This window comes from Haliotis cracherodii, unplaced genomic scaffold (assembly GCF_022045235.1).
Source record: "Haliotis cracherodii isolate W230 unplaced genomic scaffold, xgHalCrac1.p SCAF_13, whole genome shotgun sequence".
Lineage (NCBI taxonomy): Eukaryota > Metazoa > Mollusca > Gastropoda > Lepetellida > Haliotidae > Haliotis > Haliotis cracherodii.
In genome coordinates, this window is record NW_027266268.1 from 33,941,195 (window position 1) to 33,961,077 (window position 19,883).

At 40.9% G+C, this 19,883-nt stretch overlaps 1 protein-coding gene across 1 annotated transcript in view; it reads right to left on the bottom strand.

Moving 5' to 3' along the window:
• The window catches only part of LOC139459214 (protein mono-ADP-ribosyltransferase PARP15-like), a 31,099-nt gene that overhangs the window by 1,593 nt on the left and 9,623 nt on the right, over positions 1 to 19,883 (bottom strand). Inside the window, exons 7-14 of the mRNA XM_071240669.1 lie at positions 18,630 to 18,681; positions 17,074 to 17,169; positions 10,460 to 10,606; positions 9,477 to 9,671; positions 4,992 to 5,164; positions 3,883 to 4,246; positions 2,358 to 2,503; positions 1,780 to 1,957 (exon numbers count right to left, since the gene is read on the bottom strand). Coding sequence (XP_071096770.1) covers positions 1,780 to 1,957; positions 2,358 to 2,503; positions 3,883 to 4,246; positions 4,992 to 5,164; positions 9,477 to 9,671; positions 10,460 to 10,606; positions 17,074 to 17,169; positions 18,630 to 18,681 — 1,351 coding nt within the window. The remainder of the gene's footprint in view (positions 1 to 1,779; positions 1,958 to 2,357; positions 2,504 to 3,882; positions 4,247 to 4,991; positions 5,165 to 9,476; positions 9,672 to 10,459; positions 10,607 to 17,073; positions 17,170 to 18,629; positions 18,682 to 19,883) is intronic.

Genomic DNA, 19,883 nt, shown 5'->3' on the forward strand with positions numbered 1-19,883 from the left:
AGACTGAATCTAATGTATTTTCTAGAAAGAGAACAGCAAGTCCAGTACCAGATCTATTTATCAACGATATCAAGATTGAATCTGTTAATTCTAACAAATATCTTGGACTCAATAAAAATTCCAAGGGACAATCCACTCTCCGCAAGCTAAGGTTGTATGACAAGAGGGGTGATTTCAACTTTCCAAAAGTCAATTTTCCCTTTATGTCAAACACCATTCCTGCAGTTCCAGCCCTTGTTATCAACTTTTGAGTTCTAATCAACCATGCTCTGTCTACCAAGATTTTAAAAAGAGCCTCATACGACTCTTGCTCAGAAGGGTTTTGATAAAGGTTACAACATTCAGACTCCAATAAAACTTTCAAAAAGGGGGAAAAAAATGATGTCTTTCAAAAAGTTAAAAAATGATGTCCGATACAGTTTCCTATTTTGACTTGTACCATATGTTGATTTTTTCAGATGGACAAATGACTTGCTTTTGCATGTGTTTGTGACGCATGTCACCGGTGTGACAGGATACGCGCACCTTTTCTTGATCACCTGGTATCACTGGTTGATAGTGACTCGAAAACACTCAAGATATAGTCGGAATCAAACAATCGACTCTGCTTTGGCAGAGATTTCTTATGCATAGGGAAAGTGTTTAATCGCTTATAGTTACTGTGCAGCATGATAGTCCGTGGCAGATGCATATCGATAGGATTATCGCCAAATGATCAATTGTTGAAGAAGCTTGAAATACCGTCTTCAAAGGAATAGCCTCCAAACTTTATATAATTTATTCATGTTACCAATATTTGATTATTTTGATTACATCTGGAATAATTGTTATAAGAAGCAAGAAATGATATTAGGAAAATTTCATTTGGATGTATTAAGAACCACGCGAGGATCTGTTAGAGGAGTGTATACATTCATTCGGAAATATGTAATGAAACGGGTTATTCATCTCTAAGCGGCTATCGTTAACAAAAAAATTATGTGGTTTAAACAAAAAAAAACAATTAACCAGAGGACAAAATTTCCTTGCAATATCATCAATGTGCATTTTCATGTACAACTACTTTGTAAAATAATACCTAGGTGCTTATGACTTTGATTTCTGTACCATTCATATATAAGTTAGGCTTGTGACTAGGGTTTACTTTACGGGTAAATTGAATAGATTCAGGTTTTTCGGGACTAAATTTAACTTGCCATCTAGCAGCCCATTGGCCAAGACAGCTTTTGGATCTGAGCTATGGCCATTTATAACTACATGTACCTTTTGATATCGATTTTCTAAGTAACTATTAAAACAACTCAATAGATACCATAATGTTATGGCCTATAAATTATTCCTTTGTGCCATACTTAATCAAAATATTTACTTATGTCACAAAATACAGCTCTAACTTCCTTACCTTAATCTAAAGCCTTTGCAATAAAGTCATATAAATATGTCAACTGATTTGAGGTGGAGTTACCCTGCGTGAAACTAGATTGTAGGTTAGTGAGCACATAATTACTTAAGGGTAAAGATTACAAAGTCAAATGTACATAATAAATAAAAGAGACAAAACCCATTTTCATGAGAAATCTAAAAGCAGAGTCGATAGTACGATTACGACTATATAAAAAGCATGTGTTTATTAACCAATCTGAAGTAGTGATGATACCAGGTGTTAGCGGTATCAAATCACTATCAAATACTCATGATACAAATGATCAGCAAGTGAACAGCAATGATGACCAATAAAAGGACAATACTCTGCCATCCTCCAGCAGACACTGCACGTACCTGTGTGGCCGCTGGAACTTCTGCTGAAGCCTCTGGAGTTGATCAGAGCTGTATTACGTTCACTTGTTCCATGCCACAACATTCTTTCATTGGTGAACAGGGCGCCATTTTGTTTCTGAAGCTGCTCTGCTTTGGTCATGTACTGCTTGTAGAGTGTCTGGTTCTCGATCCTTTCAATCTGAATATTACAATCCAAATTAAGATACTTAATCTTTATATGCCATTCCTTTCAAAATGTTTCACCAATACGAAGCGTACACCTGCGTCATTTCTTATATATGCTTTAAAAATTACTTGATCGTGCCTCTTGTGTCTCAAAAAGTGGATAAATAAAACCCCCAACATTATTTATAAATACAAATGGTTGAAAATATCTCTTGATTAGTCTATATTCCTAATTAATTTCCCCTTTCATTACAAATATGAATGCAGAGGCATAAACATACCAGAGTAAATGAAATATACATTGTCAATGTATATAGATTCAACCTCCCAGAATATCTTACAAACAGATTGCTTGTTATATGTAAGGAAATATTCATTCACAACGATTACAATCTTGACCTATACTGTTTTACCTTTTCCACTTTACATTTATGTCCCAGGGTACGTTTCAAGTTGTCCACAACACTGTCATACTCAAATCCTTTCGTGAGCCTAACACAATAACCCTCTCCATGTTGAGGGTGGCTCCAAAATGCTGGCAGTTTGTTACCGCGGCTATCTACGAAAAATACAACAAGGTAGTCCTTGAGCCATCTTTCAAGGCGCTGCTTAAATTAAGGCATCCAGAACGAGCAAGCTTTAGTTTCACTGATTTTTTTTTTCTAAAGCACTGGTAGTACTACTGCCAAGTGCAGAAAAGAAATTACATTGTGACGTATTTAAGTCACATATTACTTTAGATCTTGCAGCCTTTGAGTATCGCTCAATGATATCCTTGAAGAGATACAGGTAGGCAGATCTGATAAAAGTGTTTTACCATGTTAGGGTTATGCTGAGCTATTTACACACTTGCATGGTAACACATCATGACATTGCTGGCTGCTAATTTGCTAGCTAAGTTATAGCCATATAAAAAGTTCCAATTATACACGTTTAACTGATTATCTAAGTGTGGTCTTTGGAAGAAGATGCACTAATTTAGTTATTAATCTAAACATTGTATCAGTAAGGACAGATCATCTGAGATTGTTTGCCTGTTTGTTCCATGTTTATGAAGGCCGTTCGATAATAATTGATTTTGACGAGACATTCCAGTGACTGAATTCATCAGCATCGATCTACGCAATTGGGATACGATGACATGAATCTACCAAGTCAGCGAGCCAGACAACCCGATCCCGTTAGTCGCCCTTTACAACAAACATAGTCGCCTTTTACGGCAAGCATGGTTTGCCGAAGACCTATTCTACCCTGGATCTTCACTTGAAATGTATTCATGCAATGGCCGAGTGCCAGATGGTTTCACATTTCATTTGGTTTTGAGAAAAAAATAGAATAAAGTTTGTTTGAGAAAAGCAATTTTGGGGTGAGTGTCTGAGTGATAATCGGTTTAACGTCGCCTTGAAAAGTATTTCAGTTACCAAGCCTTGTCATTTAAAGAAGGGAAGAAAGTCCATACCGATACATCTCTTTACCATTCAGAACACAGGTAAAATACTGTTTTACCAAGGATCATTATCGAACCAACGGTTCTGACACACCTGAAAACAGCAACTTGCAGCGGCTATTGATTTGCTTCACAGAAGTCGGAACTGATATTTGTATGAGTTGGTTTCGCCCCTGCCCCTATTACATCGGAACATGCCCGTGAAGATTCCGGGGTAGAACAGGTCTTTAGCAACCCATGCTTGCCGTAAAAGGTGACTATGCTTGTCGTAAAAGACGACTAAGGGGATCGGGTGGTCAGGCTCGCTGACTTGGTTGATGCATGTCATCGATCCCAATTGCGCGGATCGATGCTCATGATATTTATCACTTGATTGTCTGGTCCAGACTCAATTATTTACAGACCGCCGTCATATAGCTGGAATATTGCTGAGTGCGGCGTAAAACAACAAACCAACCAACCCACATCGGAACAGTGTACTGTTTACTTGCCTCTAGACCGAACGAGCTCCGCCTTGTTCTCTGGACGCCCAAACGCGTATATCACGGGTGGAGCCGCTGCTAGGTTAGCCGTGAAGCACTTGCCCGAGTCATCCTTCACGACGGCTAAAGAGAGGGATGACCGGGAAGCTGCTTCAAGCATCCTGCTGCAGGGTTCGCCACACGGCACCAGTCTGGATGACTTATGCCAATACCATGTACATCCTGGTCTGACAGACTTGAAGTTGTTGAGTCGGTCGAGTATAGCCGCTTCAGCTTTCAGCATACAGTTCTCAGTCCCAGTGATGGTCATGCGACCTTTGGCAATGCTTACATGGACGTTATGCATGGCCGCTAGTTCTGTCAGGTCTTGTTTCTGAAATCACAGTTCGTTTTTTATCATGAACGGGAAACCTGGTTTGGGAATGAATTTAAACAAAGATGGACCTGTGACATATGTACAGATTAGTGTATCACATTCAATAGTTGATACTACTACTATAGCCCCTGATGAAAGTCATTTTCTGTCAGATCCGCAAAGTTGTTTGATGTAGGGAGAATATTTAAACACAGGCCTTTCAATGGTCATTGATCGAGTGAGTGAGTCAACATAGATTTCCACCGGGTTTGGCAATTTTAGAAAAGGGATGCACACACTGTGGGAATCGAACCCGGGTCTTTAGCGTGACGGGCAAACTCCTTTCCGATCCGCCGGAAATGAATATACTTTTACCCTTTTCAAAGACCTCTACACACTACTGATGAACGATATACATCTGCGACAGAAATTGTATATATATCATATCTTTACATACGTGTCATTACTTTTTATTTCGTAAGAAGCATTTTCGTGGATCTAGGGGACCCATGGTAGAGAATAAGTCTTCAGCAACCCATGCTTGCCGTAAAAGGCGACAATGCTTGTCGCAAGAGGCGACTAACGGGTGGTCAGGTTCGATGACTAGGTTGCTGCGTGTTAATTGCGTGGATCGATGCTCATGACGTTAATCACTGGATTGCCTGTTCCAGACTGGATTATTTACAGACCGCCATCATATTGCTGGAATATTGCTAAGTGCTAGGTTAAACAAACATCAAACGTATATTTAGGGGCATCTTACGTGATCGTAAGTGATGTCCTGCATGTTTTGCTTGAGCTTTATCTCTTTTATAAGAATATGCCAACTGGACTGTAGATTTTCAATGCACCGATCTATTTTGTCGTGATCAGGAGACGTGACACACACAGTGAACTCCTGGACAGCGTCCTCGTGGGGCTGTAATCTGTTCCGCACTGTAACAATACATAGCATGGTCAAATGATATGATAATGTGTCTATTGTGTAGGCCCCCTTAACGAAACACAACCGTCCTGGGGATTCCAGGAAGAATAGGTCCCCAGTTCCCCTTGCTTGTCGTGGATCGGGTCATCAGGCTAGGTGATTGACTAGATACATAACATGGCGTGTATTAGGGCATATGTTTACAAACCACATCGTTTCGTGTAAGGAAAAGCAATTTTGATGCCACAGTAAACCTAGCTGTACAAATTTATGCCCTTACACTTGACAGTCTTGCAGTATTTTATACCTGTGAAGATTCCGGGGTAGAATAGGTCTTCAGCACCTCATGCTTGCCGTAAAAGGCGACTTTGCTTGTCGTAAAAGGCGACTAACGGGATCGGGTGGTCAGGCTCGCTGACGTGGTTGACGCATGCCATCGATCCCAATTGGGTGGATCGATGTTCATGATCTTAATCACTGGATTGTCTGGCCAAGACTCGATTATTTACAGACCGCCGTCATATAGATGGAATATTGCTGAGTGTGGCGGTTTTTTTCAAATTCGAAAAATCTGTGTTTCCTGCTCATTTTACCCAAACTTAAATTCTTGTCCATAACTTGCAAGTGTAAGAAAGAAACAAGGCTTGAAACTGTCTGATAATTCCTGTTAGGAACAGTATTTCGAAGGGTACGAATCATCAGCTTTTGAATGTCCCTTTGAGGACACTGCTCTACCTAATTATTTTTCAGTGCAGCGTTAAACAACAAACCAACCAACCAACCAACTCTGTCAGCATCTTACAAGGACTTGTTGGTTCCACCAAAGTGGTAAACGTCTACAGACAGTGTTATCTTGGTATTCCCTGATACATAGGTAACTGAATACTTTTTGAATATGCGTTCAACCAAACAATCTGGGAGTGTCAAACAACAGAGCGGTATATATATGTCGTGATCACGTTGGTGTAGATCTAACTGAAGTGTAGATCTTGCTTACTGCTTTTCAGCGGTCAGATTTGGCCCAGTGTCGCTGTGTCAGCGTGACAGTCACTGCTGGTTTGGCTTATTTTGTTGTCGGGTATCCTGGGTGCAAATTGTTTAACGTTACAGCTCAAATAACTCGAGAGGACAATATCCCCTGGTTTTAAAAATATATCAAGGCCAAACGTGTAATGGGCTTGACCTTCACTCACACCATACGCTCAAAGCTGGCCATCGAGTGGTCATTTCTGAAACGGAAATTGGTGTTGGCTCTTAGTAACCGAAATAAAGGACATTTAACAATGTTCACTCGCATTAGTAGCTTGTTTTGCATGATACGTTTAAAGGGGGCACGCCTGTAAGGGGTCATATTAATGTACGTGAATGTGTGTTATATGAGAAGATAACATATCTTGTGTGTTGCCAATTTAACCTACATTCTTGAATGTAACACATAGAGTGTGGGCTAAGAGCAGAAAGGTCGAGAACACTCACACCGCTTCCGTACACTTCATTTATTATTGGAGGCACAGGTGGCCCAGTCGTCTAAGGCGCCGCGATTCGCTGTGGGTTGTGGGTTCGAATCCCGGTTCGCTCCGATTATGTTTCTAGGTTTGTCAGCACCATACCCGTGCTCGTGGGTCTCACCGAAGTAGTGAACGTCTGAGACCTGCATCACTTCGGGCTTTCCTCCCACATTAAGCTGACACGCCGTGATATAACTGGAATACTGTTAAACCCAACTCACTCACTGATACGTTTAAAGAAGATGTAGTGCTGGCGTGTGCAGCCATGGGTTTCCAATGGAGTCAGTATACTGTGTTGAGTTGGGTTTTTCTTGTTAAACTTGTCTCAGTGGGCTAACATTGGCATCAGTACAAGCAGACATACACATGCTCGTAGCAACATGAGTGCAGTAATCTTGGACGCGAAGCCGTCGTGTGATCATTTCTGAAACGGCATTGGTGTTCCATTGTATCGTATCTCAGCACATTTTACTTTAAGCATTCCAGCCTTATGACTCGATGACTATCTGTAGGTCAGGATATGGTTGCAGTCCGTCGTGAGACTCAACACGGACCTAATAACAGTCCGTGGTTTGATAACCACGCATTTGTCGGCGCCATAATGTCTGTCGTTATATGGCTTGACAACAATGTAGAGTTTGATGTTAAAACACTTGATACCATTACATGCTCGAAGTGTGTTAATTATTAACCCCCGTATCCTCTCCATAATCAGCAATGAGTGAGTGAGTGAGTGAGTGAATGAGTGAGTTTAATTTTACATCGCATCGGCAATATTCCAGCCATATAGCGATGTGAACTAGGTATTTAATCTAAAATATCTGTCAACAAAGAACAGTAAAATAGTAAGTTATATCACAGTGGTTTTTTTAATAAAACAAACTAGATCATAATTTCCTTTAAAAACATATAGTAATAAGAGATTAAGTCCTATCAATTTAAACAAGGCTATAGACCACCAATAACCAAAGTTAGACCACCTTACTGGAGATCATGGGGACTTACAGTACCTATGCTTCCTGCATGACTCCCCAGCAGGATTTATGCCATCACTTTGGTTACCAGTGGGTGCACCATATGCTAGCCAATATTAAAAAACACAAAACAAATTGACAATACAATCAAAGTTCTAAAACGCAAGTCAATATTACTTACCTTGATCGAGAACGGATTTACGTGGCACTAGCAGGAGGACAATATTTTTACGCTACTTTAACCACCCGAGTGGCACCACCATCAACAATCTCAGTTGATGTTAATATTTAACTTATTTAAAATGTATATCATCTATCAAAATTTATCGATTAGTTCTATTTCTCTTAAAAATTCAAGAATTAAATGAGTACTGGCATTATTAAAAAGATCCTTCAATGAAGATGAATGATAATATTTATCCCTTGTGAGAGAGAAATCGACACAATCAAGCAAAACATGCTTGACGGTGATTCTCTCATCACAAGGGATACAGAATGGAGGATCTTCAGCTTTTAACAAATATTCGTGCGTATAACGAGAATGGCCAATACGACATCGTCGCAGAATGACCTCTTCAAATCTGGACTGACAACCCAAGTAAGTGTAACCGATGGTTTGTTTTATGGCATGTAGCTTATTTACACCTACTTGGGTGTCCCTAATCAGCAATGAAGGCTTTTAATCTACGCTGCACAGTATCTTATTGTTAACTGAGCACATCCTGGATGTACGTATCGAGGCCAGAGTGGAGGGAGTACAAACGTGTGATCGCGAAGAGCTTTGACCATCACACTGCAACTGGTTCATTCGTAATGGCAACACACATCTATATATGTTTGGAGAACGTAGAGAGCATCCTAACATCTTTTTCCTGAAATGCACACAATGTGATATTCATAATTATAATGACTTGAAAGTGAGTGAGGAATTGATTTGAGATTATCTCCGCTTTGAACAGTATTTCTGTTACATTCCAGCGTGTCAGCTTGATGTGGGAGGAAAACGCAAAGTGATGCACACCTTTGATGTTTAACACTTTGGTGAAACCCACGAGCACGGGATGGTGCTGAAAAACCTTTTGAAAAAACCTTTTGAAAAAACAAAACCGGAGCGATCACAGGTCTCCAACACTCCACAGGGACGCATTCCTGCCCAGCGACTTGAGACGCCTGAGGTGTCTGAGCACTGTTTCGTCTAAGGATAAATAATGTTCAGATTTCTCCTGAGCAATCTTGGAATTTACACCTTCTCGGATGCCGGCTAAGGAGTTGCAGGCTTGCTTACTGTCTGTCAGTGGTCGGATTTTACTGATTGTCGCTAGGTCGGCCTCATTGTCATTGCTGGTCAGGCTTCTATTTTGTCGGGTATCCTGTAACTAAATGTTTAATCTCTGGGGTACTCTGCTTAAGTGTTATAGTTGTACATGTATGAGGTCAATGCTTAAGTAACGCATGGGATTTTATGTCAAGATTGTACGTCCCACATGGACGCGATGGATGGATGGATGGATGGATGGATGGATGGGTTGATAAATAATGCACGTACAAAGACTACCTGCCACAGAAGAATCATCTTCCTTGTCGTGTTCTCATTGTACATAGACGTTCTTGTTTGATTCGATTTAAAGATTTCAAAACATGAGATGAGTTCATATTTCAAAACATACACGAGATTAAATTAGATTTCAACTGAAGGCTCAAATGTGACATTAATCCTGATTTCAAGTCTCACGCGATATGAGTTCACGTTTCAAGTCTCACATGAGATGAGTGCAGAATTCACATGATATGAGTTCAGATTGCAAGACTCAAATGAAATTAGTTCAAATTTCAAGACTCACATGAGATGAGTTCGTCTGTCTCGCCCATCTGCTCCATTGTCTTCAGACGTAGTAGGACCTGGACAAAGTCCTGTATGTTCTCTACAGCCAGTCTAATGTCATTCAGTGGAGGATCTGACCTCCCCCTTTCGTCAGAGAACTTCACTATGCCATGATACAGGGACCTGGCCCAACATTCGTCTGCACTTCCATCAACTGTAACGGTTTAAAAGAGAAATATATCAGGAAGTATTGCACAAATTTTCAATGATAGATTTCTTGTAAATATCAAACGTCAAAGCCAGAGAATTACCAGTCTCGATTATTTGCCGAAACAGGATTCGCGTAAAGGTCATGTTCTACCGGTAGCCCTCGGCACAATTTGAATACAAAATAAATGCCCTTTCAGTAACCATCCTAAATCTCTGCTGAGTCAACTGTACTATTCTGACTAAATCATACGCATGTGTTTATGAATCACTATCAAATAGTGATGATACCAGGTGTTCGCGAAAAGGTGTACATATCCTGCCCCACGGGTGGTAGCCGTCACAAACACATGCAAAGGCAAGTCATTTTTCACCTGAATAAACAGGGGAGTCAAAATAGGGACATCAGTTTGGTCACTCCTGTGTCAAATTAGGAAATGTTCTCCTTCTTCCATAAATCTTTTGAAAGCTGCACTAAAGCAATGATTGCTCCGGTTCATTTAAAAACATTTTTTGTGGAACGAGCATGCTCTATTGTACCTCAAAAGTTGTGAAATGTATTATTCAACTTTGGTAAAGAAAGTGAGAAATAAGTTCCGCTTAAGGCCATCGTGGACCAATAGGAACTTGTCTATCAACGGTTCAATTACTGTTGCATTCCTACAGGGGTGTTCCCTTATTTCTCGTCATCAATACAAATGTAACTGGAACGAAAAACTCAATCATCTACATGTTCATAGCTAAGTGTACCTTGATGATGAACTGCCTAAAGGTCGTGTTCTATCTCTGCCCTACCTGGTCTAGTGTATGACATCACCACTGACTGCGTCTGCCTTTTCTTTGCCTCCATAAGACAAGACCAGATATTCTCAGGATCATCAAGATAGACCTGTGTCGACTTCCTGTCAGGAGTCCGCTCGAACTTGTTCTTTTGCGTTGAACCTTTAAAACATAAATGTATTTATGAGGGTAGTGCACGGCTGGCCCAGTCGTCTAAGGCGCCGCGATTCGCTGTGCAGGGTTGCGTCCCTTGGACACGCCAGAAACCTATGATTGTGGGTTCGAATCCCGGTACGCCCCGATTATGTTTCTAGGTTTGTCAGCACCATACCCGTGCTCGTGGTTCTCACCGAAGTGGTAAACGTCTGAGACCTGCATCACTTCGGGCTTTCCTCCCACATTAAGCTGACATGCCGTGATATAACTGGAATACTGTTAAAAGCGGCGTTAAACCCAACTCACTCACTCACTCACTAATTTACTGTGGATGCCATGCGGGCATTTCATCACTGGAACAGAAGAAATAGACTTCAAAGACGGACAAGTCCACCGTTAAATATGAACAAGAGATATTTTAACCTATTTTTCCATCATCAAAATATGTTTTCTTTTTGAAAGAAAACGACCCAAGCAGTACCACAAACTTCAATCAAAGGCAAACTCCAAATATTATTCATATTATGTACCATGCATCTGGGCACCACATTCACAAAATATGAAGCCAATGAGTGAGTTAATGAGTGTGTATGGTTTTACGCCGCTTTTAGCAATATCACGGCGAGGGCACCAGAAATGGGCTTCACACATTGTACCCATGTCGGGAATCGAACGCAGGTCTTCATCGTGACGAGCGAACGCTTTAACCACTAGGCTACCCGACCGCCCCCATTAAACGAATGAAATAATATATAGAAATATGTTTTATGAGTACTGAGTTATGATTTATATGATCAGATATCTCAACTGACCATTTCAAAATATGCCTCCAAAGAGTGAAAAAAACATAGAAATTGGAACATCAATGTTATTGTTGCCAGGTGATATTTAAAAAAGATGTCAGGCTCATCATTTTAATTAAAAAATATATATATCTGGATTTCCATCTGTATCTGAAACAACATCTGGACACCATACACAATTCCAGCCGCGCCACCCCAACCCCCTCCAAGAATAACAAATGGTTGGTCATTAAAATTGACGGGATCGTGTCGCCTTCAGTGAGATGTATTATCTTGAACTGGAAGTAGGCCAGAAAGGGTTAACAATCGTACCTACACTGTCATATGCATGATGAGATGAAGAGGAAGATAGTGAAAATTTTGTTACCAGGAAGTAGTACGATGTCCAATCAGTCCAGTAGTGTGGCGATTGTATCACTGATAAATAATTACTGTACAGGAACATATTCTCGCCCATGGGCCAAACCTTTTTCTCGCCCATGGGCGAAATATTTCACTATCGCTATAAAATCGTTGAATTAAGTTAAAATGAGTTAAATTTTGTGTCATGATACTTAAATAAATACATTTAATGTATTTGCGAAACAAAATCATGAGTTTTAAGTAAAGGAACATATTCTCGCCCATGGGCCACATAGACATAGTCTAAATATTGAGTTTTTAAACAATTTTTTTTTCATTTTTTCATCCTTGGTATGTTCACATGAAAACGGCATGTTTAATTTTGTAAATACCTTTAACCGAGACTGGGCAAAGAGCGTAGAGTTTCTGGACTTTTGGGTTTCCAGAATTAAAATGGGACGTGTTTTAGGTAGAGCAGTGTCCTCAAAGGGACATTCAAAAGCTGATGATTCGTACCCTTCGAAATACTGTTCCTAACAGGAATTATCAGACAGTTTCAAGCCTTGTTTCTTTCTTACACTTGCAAGTTATGGACAAGAATATAAGTTTGGGTAAAATGAGCAGGAAACACAGATTTTTCGAATTTGAAAAAAAACGCCACACTCAGCAATATTCCAGCTATATGACGGCAGTCTGTAAAAAGAATCGAGTCTGGACCAGACAATCACGTGATTGACATCATGAGCATCGATCCACGAAATTGAGATGGATGACATGCATCAACCAAGTCAGTGAGTCTGACCAACCGATCTCGTTAGTCGCCTCTTACGACAAGCATAGACGCCTTTTAAGGCAAGCATGGGTTGCTGAAGACCTATTCTACCCCGGATCTTCACGAGTCGAAACAGGGAGTGAGTGAGTTGAATTTGGAACAGTGTTTCAGTTATATCACGGCGAACTGTTTTTACATTATAAGTATATATTACAGTCCGCTTCGGATTAAGTGAAATTGAAGGCGAATGTCATTTCTTATTTATAAGACATGCCTACACTAATCGTCGACAAAAGTTTATACTTTTATACTACATTTAATACAGCCCTATGACAAGAAAGCTTTGTGTGCCTTGAGTCCCTTAGTGCGAAAAATACCACTGATCAATGATACGCCCTTTTCGAGAACACCTGGTATCATCACTATTTGAATAAGATTCACAAACACATGCCTTTGATACAGTCGGAATCGTACAATAGAGTCTGATTGTAGCAGATATTTCTTCCGATTATCGAAAGAATTTTGTCGCTTATATTGTCATATCACAATTTGGAAAATAACTGAAATAGAATGTGACGTATGCTGAAGTACTTTAAGAAATCCAGGAACAATAAATATAAAAAGAAAACACTTGTATTTAATTATTGATGAGTGAATGAAACGATTTTACGACTATAATCGAACCCCGGCAAGGCGGGGATATACACAGTGGTCATAATACCAATATGGGAATCGAACCCGGGTCTTCAGGGTGACGATCAATACCATACGCTCTGAGATATATAAAATCACATCATACATCAGCGGGAAATCCTATCAGCAATGATTAATTCTTTGCACGTGCGTCACGAATGTACAAGCTAGAACGATCACATCGCACAAAATACACGTGCAGTACGAATATACGGGTTAGTTTAAATACAGCAGGGACATCGAAGCACGAGGTGAAACATTCTCATGTATTACAAATGTACTTCTTATTTCCGTGAAGCATAATTGTGTTGTATTTAGTTTCATTCATACATTAATATAGTCTAGATTTTAGGTTGTATTTTAAATCTGGTCACGCAGTATTTTATACCCGTGAATATTCCGGGGTAGAATAGGTCTTCAGCAACTCATGCTTGTCGTAAAAGGTGACTTTACTTGTCGTAAGAGGCGACTAACGGGATCGGGTTGTCAAGCTCGCTTGTCCCACATGTCCCACATGTGTTCAATTGGGTTCATGTCCGGTGAACATGCCGGCCATGGTAAAACGTGAATGTTGGCGTTTGCTAGAAAGTTCTGGGTCAGCATTATCGTGCTGGAAAATGATACCATTATGCTGTTGTTTGATGAATGGCACCACACCTGATTGTAAGATGTCATCACGATAACGCTGCGCATCCAGGTTTCCTCGAATAACGACGAGTCTCGTTTTGACGTCACCGCAGATTCCACCCCAAACCATTAAACCTCCGCCTCCATATGGCCTGACTGACAAAATCTGCTTTCATCAGAAAACATGACACGTGCCCAGTTCCACCGTTGCCACCGTCGAAGTCGCTTGGCCCATATCCGTCTGTTGAGTCGGTGTTGAGGTGTCAGGAACGCTCCGCGGTAGGAGCGACGTGCTCGGATACCATGTGCCCGCAGTCTCCTGTACACGATTTGTCGACTTATCACGTGTCCCAGTGCCGTCCGGGCCGTTAACGTCGCCGTTACGAAGCGGTTCCGAAGGTGAAGTACCCGGATGTGGCGGTCTTCAATAGGAGTGGTCACCCGTGGTCTCCCGCTTCTCGGCCTGTCTGTTGTCCGACCTGTTTGACGCAACCGCTGCATTAACCTGGTGACGGTTATGCACGCGCATCCTAACCTTCTGGCGACGTCGCGGTGCGTAGCTCCCTGTTGGAGCATTCCTACGGCTCTCTCTCTCTCTCAGTCGCTGTCAAACGTGGCATTTCTTTTGTGTGCTTTTTGTGGCTGTGATCCCAACGTGTCGGGTCAGCAGTTTTATACAGAAGATATGCACGTGCATTTCGTGTTACGGGACGGAACGTCATTTGGGCAAATTGCACGTTTTTTTCTCAATTGATCAAATGTTCCCGGTTTTATCGACCGAATACGTTTAGTTTGGAACGTAGGATTCGCAAAAGTACCTTTTCAGACGAAAATTAACTCTTCATAAAAAAATATTTAGAATAATGTGTGGTATCGTTTCTTTTGGACATTAGTTTATTTCGTGGTTGCATGATTAGAAAACCATTCTGACAGTCACTTTCATGATCTGGTAAGCGACGCTCTGATTGGTTGGATGAAAGGTCGTTCTGACGTGACCCTTACTGGGATGTCCTCAGATCTTTGTTTAGCATAGCGAGAACTAAGATCTGATTTTAATGAGATTGGCGTTATCCTCAACGTAAACGCTGTATCATGTGGATGAAGTTTGACTTAAGTAGGTTTCACTCTGCCACCAAAAACAACTTAAGAGTTATAACCGTTATCCCAATCTTAAAAACAAGTCACATGATATCAATCAATGACTTTGCTTGTCCAGAGATCCCGCAGCATGTCGCAGAGGTGCTACTCTATGTGTAAATAGGGCTGGCTGTATATTGGTCACAGATGCTGCAGCGATAACGTGGATGTGTGACGGCATGTGATACACGTGGCACGGGATGCACGTTGCTACTCGTGTCGCACGTAGTGCAGTTATCACCATATAAATTGCACCGTCACAATCTCAATCTTACCTGAGAGAACAATGTTCAAATTGATGGCCCAGAAAGATTGCAAATTGGTCTCCTGAGTGAAACTGGATATGAAACTCCCTTGTGAAATAGGCTTGTATTGTCATGACGCGCCGGACATGCCAAACTACGTCTGTGTTCAGCTGTGAAATAGGCGTGTGTCAGTATGATGTGGTCAGCTGAGAAATAGGCTTGTGTTAGTAGGTTGTGTTCAGCTGTGAAATATGCGTGTGTTAGTATGATGTGGTCAGCTGAGAATTAGGCTTGTGTTAGTAGGTTGTGTTCAGCTGTGAAAAATAGGCGTGTATTAGTATGATGTGGTCAGCTGTGAAATAGGCGTGTGTAAGTATGATGTGTTCAGCTGTGAAATAGGCTTGTGTTAGTATGATGTGGTCAGCTGAGAAATAGGCTTGTGTTAGTATGATTTGGTCACCCTTGAAATAGGCGTGTGTAAGTATGATGTGGTCAGCTGTGAAATGGGCTTGTGTTAGTATGTTGCGTTCAGCTGTGAAATAGGCTTGTGTTAGTATGATGTGTTCAGCTGTGAAATGGGCTTGTTTTAGTATGATGTCTTCAGCTGTGAAATGGGCTTGTGTTAATATGTTGCGTTCAGCTGTGAAATAGGCTTTTGTTAGTATGATGTGTTCAACTGTGAAATAGGCGTCTGTTAGTATGATATGTTCAGCTGTGAAATACGCTCGTGTTAGTAGGTTGTGTTCAGCTGTGAAATAGGCTCGTGTTAGTAGGTTGTGTTCAGCTGTGAAAAATAGGCGTGTGTTAGTATGATATGGTCAGCTGTGAAATAGGCTCGTGTTAGTAGGTTGTGTTCAGCTGTGAAATAGGCTTGTGTTAGTATGATATGGTCAGCTGTGAAATAGGCTTGTGTTAGTATGATGTGTTCAGCTGTGAAATGGGCTTGTTTTAGTATGATGTGTTCAGCTGTGAAATGGGCTTGTGTTAGTATGTTGCGTTCAGCTGTGAAATAGGCTTTTGTTAGTATGATGTGTTCACCTGTAAAATAGGCGTCTGTTAGTATGATATGTTCAGCTGTGAAATACGCTCGTGTTAGTAGGTTGTGTTCAGCTGTGAAATAGGCCTGTGTTAGTATGATATGGTCAGCTGTGAAATGGGCTTGTGTTAGTAGGTTGTGTTCAGCTGTGAAATAGGCTTGTGTTAGTATGATATGGTCAGCTATGAAATAGGCTCGTGTTAGTAGGTTGTGTTCAGCTGTGAAATAGGCTTGTGTTAGTATGATATGGTCAGCTGTGAAATAGGCTCGTGTTAGTAGGTCGTGTTCAGCTGTGAAATAGGCGTGTGTAGGTATGATATATTTAGTTGGAGAACTAGGATTGACGTATCAGTCTAATATACTTCTCATACAGTGTTTTTTATTTGCGTGTACGTGTGTGTGTGCGTGCGTGTCTTTATGTGCGTGTACGTGTGTATGTGCGTGTGCGTGTGCGTGTGTGTGCGCGCGCGTTTGTTTATGTGCGTGTACGTGTGTGTGTGCGTGCGTGTCTTTATGTGCGTGTACGTGTGTATGTGCGTGTGCGTGTGTGTGCGCGCGCGTTTGTTTATGTGCGCGTGCGTGTGTGCACGCGTGTGTGTTTGTGCGTGTGTGTGTTTATGCGCGTGTAAGTGTGTGTTTATGTGAGTGTACGTGTGTGTGCGTATGTGTGTGCGTGCGCGTGTGCGTGTGCGTCCATATACTCCTAAGCCCGTTGATAGATGTTACAAAGCTATACCATGTTCGTTCAAAAGAAGGGTAAATTAGAATTTAATGATTTTAGTGATATATTTATTAATGACATATAACTGCAGACGCACCTGATCCTGGTTGTGTGATGTAGACAATCACGTCAGCATCTTCCTGCTTCGCATCACCCAGAATAACTTCCAGCTTGATACTTCCTATCATGATAACTGTGAACAAAAAGAGAGAGTGACATGATTCTTCTTTGTGCGTCTCTTGTTCAACGTTGCACACAGCAATATGACGACGGCCTATAAAATTAAGCCTGGGCCATACCCGTGAAGATCCGGGTTAGAAAAGATCTTCACCAACTTATGCTTGTCGTAAGAATGAGTGAGTGAGTGAGTTGGGTTTAACGCCGCTTTTAACAGTATTCCAGTTATATCGCGGCGTGTCAGCTTAATGTGGGAGGAAAGCCCGAAGTGATGCAGGTCTCAGACGTTAACCACTTCGGTGAAACCCACGAGCACGGGTATGGTGCTGACAAACCTAGAAACATAATCGGGGCGAACCGGGATTCGAACCCACAATCATAGGTTTCTGGCGTGCCCAAGGGACGCAACTCTGCACAGCGAATCGCGGAGCCTTAGACGACTGGGCCACCCGTGCCCCCGCTTGTCGTAAGAGGCGACTAACGGGACCAGGTAGTCAGGCTGCATGTCATCATATGCCCATTGCGTAGATCGATGCACATGATGTCAATCACTGGATTACCTGATCCAGACTGGATTATTTATTCCTCAAATATAGCTGGAATATTGCTGTGTGCGGCGTCAAACAAAACAGTCAAACTAGCGAATGATCATCTGAACAACGTCACACGCCGTCGGGAAACGATAGCACGCAATGGACAAAATCACAAAGTCTGACAATCCAATCCATGTGAACGTCTCAATCAAGTACAGGCTGCTCAGGATCAGTTCTAGTCCATGAACAAACCATATTTGTCTGTCATCATTTGAATGAACTCTTTCTGAACACTATTTAATTAGACTGAATCATCGAATGGCAGTCACAACATAACGAAATGCAATGAAACTCATTAAGCTACAGAATCTCTCCCTGACCCCGAAGCGCTCCCTATTTGACGGTTGTTGTTGGAAAAGAAAGACCACTACAATAGCAATTCCTTATTTGTTAATTGGATTTCACGATTTGACTTAGATTTTTTCGGTTTTGTTCGGAGTTTCAATGCATATTTACAACCTGTTCTTATTGACGTGGGGCGGTCGGGTAGCCTAGAGGTTAAAGCGTTCGCTCGTCACGCCGAAGACCCGGGTTCGATTCCCGACATGGGTACAATGTGTGAAGCCCATTTCTGGTGTCCCCCGCCGTGATATTGCTGGAATATTGCTAAAAGCGGCGTAAAACCATACTCACTCACTCACTCTTATTGACGTATTCAAGGAATCCACTTCGCTATTGTGTATGGTGGGTGTGTGCCTAAAGTAAGGATGTCGATTTTTCTGGAATCGCACTATTGTTTTTAAATTATGTTTTTTCCATCTTACAAATCTTTAATCAGGAATTTGAACAAACATTGATGTACTACGTCTACGTCTTACGACGTTCAATACTAAATTTACATCAATATCTCAAGTATTGTATGTCCAGAAAAAAATGCATTTACCTTCGCGCCCGATAAAAATACGGTTCATTTCTTGCAGTTTTCCTCTAAGTGCCTGCAAGTAAAGTGCGTAATGTACTGTTAGTCTCCTTATCAATAACTATAACGAAGTTCCTTTCAGGTAATGTGCGCAAGGTACTGTTAGTCTCCTTATCAATAACTATAACGAAGTTCCTTTCAGGTAATGTGCGCAATGTACTGTTAGTCTCCTTATCAATAACTATAAAGAAGTTCCTTTAAGGTAATGTGCGCAAGGTATTGTTAAGTCTCCTTATCAATAACTATAACGAAGTTCCTTTCAGGTAATGTGTGCAATGTACTGTTAGTCTCCTTATCAATAACAATAACGAAGTTCCTTTAAGGTAATGTATGCAATGTACTGTTAGTCTCCTTATCAATAACTATAACGAAGTTCCTTTAAGGTAATGTGTGCAATGTACTGTTAGTCTCCTTATAAATAACTATAACGAAGTTCCTTTTAGGTAATGTGTGCAATGTACTGTTAGTCTCCTTATCAATAACTATAACGAAGTTCCTTTCAGGTAATGTGTGCAATGTACTGTTAGTCTCCTTATCAATAACTATAACGAAGTTCCTTTCAGGTAATGTGTGCAATGTACTGTTAGTCTCCTTATCAATAACTATAACGAAGTTCCTTTCAGGTAATGTGTGCAATGTACTGTTAGTCTCCTTATCAATAACTATAACGAAGCTCCTTTAAGGTAATGTGTGCAATGTACTGTTAGTCTCCTTATCAATAACTATAACGAAGTTCCTTTAAGGTAATGTGTGCAATGTACTGTTAGTCTCCTTATCAATAACTACAACGAAGTTCCTTTCAGGTAATGTGTGCAATGTACTGTTAGTCTCCTTATCAATAACTATAACGAAGTTCCTTTTAGGTAATGTGCGCAATGTACTGTTAAGTCTCCTTATCAATAACAATAACGAAGTTCCTTTAAGGTAATGTATGCAGTGTACTGTTAGTCTCCTTATCAATAACTATAACGAAGTTCCTTTCAGGTAATGTGTGCAATGTACTGTTAGTCTCCTTATCAATAACTATAACGAAGTTCCTTTCAGGTAATGTGTGCAATGTACTGTTAGTCTCCTTATCAATAACTATAACGAAGTTCCTTTCAGGTAATGTGTGCAATGTACTGTTAGTCTCCTTATCAATAACTATAACGAAGTTCCTTTAAGGTAATGTGTGCAATGTACTGTTAGTCTCCTTATCAATAACTATAACGAAGTTCC